At 63.9% G+C, this 5486-nt stretch overlaps 1 protein-coding gene across 1 annotated transcript in view; it reads right to left on the reverse strand.

Annotated features, from left to right (window-relative positions):
• The window catches only part of LOC127580738 (uncharacterized), a gene marked incomplete at its 5' end in the record, with an annotated part of 9348 nt that extends 7537 nt beyond the window's left edge, over nt 1-1811 (reverse strand). Inside the window, 5 exon segments of the mRNA XM_052034543.1 lie at nt 702-842; nt 845-940; nt 942-1216; nt 1219-1505; nt 1633-1811. Of these exon segments, the coding sequence (XP_051890503.1) occupies nt 702-842; nt 845-940; nt 942-1216; nt 1219-1505; nt 1633-1811 (978 nt within the window).
• Between the last annotated feature and the right edge of the window lie 3675 nt (nt 1812-5486).

Consider the following 5486-nt stretch of genomic DNA (forward strand, 5'->3'; position numbering starts at 1 on the left):
ACGGAGGGGAGAGGGGGGAGACAGGTGACGAGGTGGGGGGATTCAAACTGGATCTTCATCTTCGAAGGTTGAAAAGGTGCATAGGTGCTCCCAATACACAATACATCTTGTGTATCGGGACCACCCATTCCAGCTGCCAACGTTATTCGGCTCATACAATGAGCCTAAACCCCTGGGGCTGCTTGTCTCCGGTAGTGTATTTGAAGCCCACAGAGCCTTCGTGCTGTCCGTAAACTCACCGTGTCCCACTTTGCCTCTGGACTCACAGGGCCTCTGTAAATTTGTAACCAATACTTTACTAGCACGGTAATGAATGCCCGTAGTGATCGCGTACATTTATTTAGAGTCTTTACTGTTATTGAGCAACACTGAACCAACAAAAGTGGTATTAGTTCAGTAACAGTTTGGTTTTAAGATGGGGAGATGGGAGGAAAGGGGGGATGAGGGGAGGGGGGAGGGGGGATGAGGGGAGGGGGGATGAGGGGAGAGGGGAGATGGGAGGAAAGGGGGGATGAGGGGAGAGGGGAGGGGGGATGAGGGGAGAGGGGAGGGGGGATGAGGGGAGGGGGGAGGGGGGATGAGGGGCGGGGGGATGAGGGGAGAGGGGAGAGGGGAGGGGTGATGAGGGGAGGGGGATGAGGGGAGGGGGATGAGGGGAGAGGGGAGTGGGGAGGGGTGATGAGGGGAGGGGGATGAGGGGAGGGGGGATGAGGGGAGGGGGAGGGGGATGAGGGGAGAGGGGATGAGGGGAGAGGGGAGGGGGGATGAGGGGAGAGGGGAGGGGGATGAGGGGAGGGGGAATGAGGGGAGAGGGGAGGGGGGATGAGGGGAGGGGGAGGGGGGATGAGGGGAGAGGGGATGAGGGGAGGGGGGAGGGGGGATGAGGGGAGGGGGGATGAGGGGAGGGGGGATGAGGGGAGGGGGGAGGGGGGAAGACGGGAGAGGGGAGGGGGAGGGGGATGAGGGGAGGGGGATGAGGGGAGAGGGGAGGGGGGATGAGGGGAGAGGGGAGGGGGTGGGGGGATGAGGGGAGGGGGGATGGGAGGGGGAGGGGGATGAGGGGAGGGGGGATGAGGGCAGAGGGGAGGGGGGATGAGGGGAGGGGGGATGAGGGGAGAGGGGATGAGGGGAGGGGGAGGGGGGATGAGGGGAGGGGGGAGGGGGGATGGGAGGGGGGATGAGGGGAGAGGGGATGAGGGGAGAGGGGAGGGGGGATGAGGGGAGGGGGGAGGGGGGATGAGGGGAGAGGGGAGGGGGGATGAGGGGATGGGGGAGGGGGGATGAGGGGAGGGGGATGAGGGGAGGGGGAGGGGGGATGAGGGGAGGGGGGATGAGGGGAGAGGGGAGGGGGGATGAGGGGAGGGGGATGAGGGGAGGGGGGATGAGGGGAGGGGGGAGGGGGATGAGGGGAGGGGGGATGAGGGGAGAGGGGATGAGGGGAGGGGGAGGGGGGATGAGGGGAGGGGGGATGAGGGGAGAGGGGATGAGGGGAGAGGGGAGGGGGATGAGGGGAGAGGGGATGAGGGGAGAGGGGAGGGGGGATGAGGGGAGGGGGAATGAGGGGAGAGGGGAGGGGGGATGAGGGGAGGGGGAGGGGGATGAGGGGAGAGGGGATGAGGGGAGAGGGGATGAGGGGAGGGGGGATGAGGGGAGGGGGGATGAGGGGAGAGGGGAGGAGGGATGAGGGGAGGGGAGGGGGGAGGGGGGATGAGGGGAGAGGGGAGGGGGGATGAGGGGAGAGGGGAGAGGGGATGAGGGGAGAGGGGATGAGGGGAGGGGGGATGAGGGGAGGGGGGAGGGGGATGAGGGGAGGGGGGATGAGGGGAGAGGGGAGGAGGGATGAGGGGAGGGGAGGGGGGAGGGGGGATGAGGGGAGAGGGGAGGGGGGATGAGGGGAGGGGGGAGGGGGGATGAGGGGAGAGGGGAGGGGGGATGAGGGGATGAGGGGAGAGGGGAGAGCAAGCGGGAGGGGAGACGGAGGAGATGGGAGAGGGGAGAAGGGGGAGAGGGGGTGAGGGAGGGGGAGATGGGGAGAGGGGAGAGGGAGGCAGAGAGGAGACGGAGGGGAGAGGGAAGGATGGGAGAAGGGGATAAAGGGGCAGAGGGGAGGGGATACAGGAGGAGATGGGGAGGGGGAGAGGGAAAATGGGTAGGGGGTTTGAGCGAGGGGGAGAGGGGTGTGGGGGGGAGAGTGGGGAGGGGCAAGAGGGGGACGGGAGAGTGGGGATGGGAGGAGGGAGAGTGGGGTGGGGAGAGGGGAGAAGGGGGAGAAAGGGGAGAGGGGAGATGGAGGCAGAGGGGGAGGGGGTCAGAGGGAGAGGGGAGAATGGAGGAAAATGGGGAGAGGAGGATGGGGCAGGGGAGGGGAGAGAGAAGGCACGAGAGGGGAGGAAAGGGGGGATGAGGGGGAAGAGAGGAGAGGGGAGAGGTGGTAGAGGGGAGGGGGAGTGCGGGTAAAGGAGAGTGGGGGAGAAAGGGAGGGAGAGAGAAGAGGGGGGAGGGAGAGGGTGGGGGGAAGAAGGGAGAGGGGAGGGGAAGGGGAGGCGGAGGCAGGGGAGGGGAGGGAGGGGGAGAGGAGGGGAGAGAGGGGAGGAGGGGAGGCGAGGGGGAGGGGAGGGGGAGAGGGGAGGGGGAGGGGGAGAGAGGGGAGGAGAGGGGAGAAGGGGAGGGGGAGAGGGGGAGAGGGGAGTAGGGAGATGGGAGGGCAGGGGAAGGGAGAGGCGGGATAGAGGAGAGGACAAGGGGAGAGGGGAGAGGTGTGGGGGAAGGGGGAGGGGAGGGGAGGAAATGGGGAGAGTGATGAGGGGAAAGAGGGGGAGGGGAGAGTGGGGAGGGGCGAGGGGGAGAGGGGAGAGTGGGGAGGGGCGAGAGGATGTGAGAGTGGGGCCGGGAGAAAGGGGAGAGAGGGGAGGGTGCGAGAAGGGGAGAGGAGGAGAGTGGGGAGGGGGAACGAGTGGGAGAGGTGGGAGGGGGAAGTGGTGAGAGGGGGTGAGGGGCAGTGAGGGGGAGTGGGGGGGAAGGAAGAGGGGGCAGAAAAGGGGAAAGGAGAGGTGGGGGGAAGGCGAGACGGGAAGGGGAAGGGGATGGGGAGGGGAAGGGAGGAAGGGAGTTGGAGGGAGAGGGGAGAGAGGAGGAGGGGAGAGATGGAGATGGGGAGTCAGGGGAGAGGGGGCAGAGGGGGATGGGGAGATGGGTGAGGGGGAGGAGAGGGGATGAGAGGGGAGGAGGGGGGCGAGTCGGGAGAGCGGGACAGGGGGACAGTGGGGAGATGTGGAGGGAGGGGGATAGAGGAGGAGAGGGAAGGGTAGGAGAGGAGGGAAAGGGGAGGTGAGGAGGGAGGGTAGGGAGGGGGCAGAGGGAGGGGGAGAGAGAGGGAGAGATGGAGACGGGGAGATGGGGGGACTGCGGCAGAGGAGGCAGGGGGGAGACAAGGTGACGGGGAAGAGAGGGGGAGAGTAGGGAATGGAGGGGTGGGGTAGAGGAGTGGGAAGGGTAGAGGGGGGAGACTGGGGGAGGAGATTGAGGGGGGAGGGGTGGCGATGGGGGGAGTGGGGGAGAGGGGGAGGGGTAGACAGGAGGGGGAGAGGGGAAAAGAGGTAGAGGTTAGAGGGAGAGAGGGGGAGGATTGGGGAGGGGGAGAAGGGGGAGTGGATGAAGGGAGACAGGGAGAGAGTGGGGGAGGGGGGAGATGTGGGGAGAGGGTGAGAGAGGAGACAGGAGGAGGGGGGAAGAGGTGAGAAGGAGTAGGGGGTTGGGGAGAGCGAACGGGGAGGGGAGAGAGGGGGAGATTGGGGAAGGGGAGGGGGAGTGGGGGTGAGAGTGGGGTAGAGGGTTGGGGAGTGTGGAGAGGAGAGGGGGAGAGTGGGGTGGAGAGTGGGGGGTAGCGTGGGGCGAGTCGGGAGAGTGGGGGTGAGAATGCAGGAGTGGAAGAGAGAGGGGAGGGGAAGAGGATGGTATGGGGAGGGGAGGAGAGGGGGAGGGGGAGAGGAGGGGAGAGTTGGGGAGGGGTGTCCATAGGAGGAGACACGCAGCAGAGGGAGAAGGGGGGGAATGGAAGATGGGAGGGGAGGTGGGAGGGATGGGGATCGGAAGGGGGAGGGGAGATGGGCAGAAGTAGGGTGCGTGTCATGGGGAAGAGTAAGCGAGAGAGAGGGGCTTGGGGGGTGATATGGGACAAATCGGTGTGGAGGGGGCAGAAAGTGAAGACGAAGGGGAGATAGGGAAAGGCGAGGAACGGGAGGGGGCACAGGGAGGAGAGACTCTCTCTGTCGGAGGTGTGAACTGACTCCCCCATCCACCCTCCCAGTCCCTCCCGTTGCCGATGATCGAATACTATCGGGGCACAACACAGAGAAAGGAATCTGAGGTCAGGTTCAAGTCTGAGGAAATCTCACAATCCTCAACTCCCTCCCCTCCCCGGGACCAATCCGCACGCTTGGCTGTCAACAGACATATCCGCAGAGAGAGTGGATGAAGGGGTCCCCAGATTTTGGACTGGGAAAGTGTTTCGAGTTTGTAGGATGGAGAAGACGACCACTGTCCTGTCTTCCAGCACCTGTCCCTGGGGAAATGCTGGTACCTATGCATGAGCAGGGTGGATTGGGGGTCGCCAGCAGATGTAGTATATTTGCATTTCCCGTTACACATGAAAAGGTCCTGACGTAGCTGTCATATCGACAAGGGCGGAATTTCATCAAACTCACAGAGAACTGGGAATCTGGTAAAATGAATCTCATCAGTTGGTGCTGGGGCCTTGGGGAGGGTCTGGCCTAATTACTCGCATGAAAGGGCCGAATGTGACCAGTTTTGCAGACAATACAAAGGTCGGCAAGTCGTGAGGACAGAGGTCAAGCAACGGGTTGAGGTCACGTGTCACCTCAAGTCACCTGTCACAACCGAGCTCTCATCTGTTACTGGCGAGGGCTCATCTCCTCTGTGCAAGTTCCCCCTTTCCCCCTTACCCCGTTTCAAAACTGAGTGGGCAAAGTTACAGCAGGTGGGTGGTAGTGAGGGGAAAGGTGAGACCACCCTGGTGTGGGGAGAGCGGAGACACAGGACACTGTGTAAGTGGGGAGCGGGGACAGAATGCCTGGTGTGGAGGGGTGCGGTGTCCCCGTCCACACAAAACAGGAGGTCTGATAGTGAGGAGGCTGAGGGGAGAGCTGACAGAGGGATATAGAGGAGAGAGCAAGAGACCTTCAAGTGGTTTAGGGTAGGGGGCAAGATGTTTAGAAGGGACCTGAAGGGGAATTATTTCCCCCCAGGGTGTTGGGGGGGATGGGTTGGAACCTGGAACACACTGGCTGAGGGGTGATGAGGGCAGAAACTCTCACAGCATTATACAAGTGTCTACACAAGCACTTCAACACCAGGGCAGAGAGCATACCGACCGAGTGTTCGGAAGTATCAGTGCAGATGGGGACTTGGTGGGTGGTGTAGACATGCTCGGCCACGAGGAAGGCTTTTCAGCAGTGAAGCTCCCTCCA

This window comes from Pristis pectinata, chromosome 20 (assembly GCF_009764475.1).
Source record: "Pristis pectinata isolate sPriPec2 chromosome 20, sPriPec2.1.pri, whole genome shotgun sequence".
Classification (NCBI taxonomy): Eukaryota; Metazoa; Chordata; class Chondrichthyes; order Rhinopristiformes; family Pristidae; genus Pristis; species Pristis pectinata.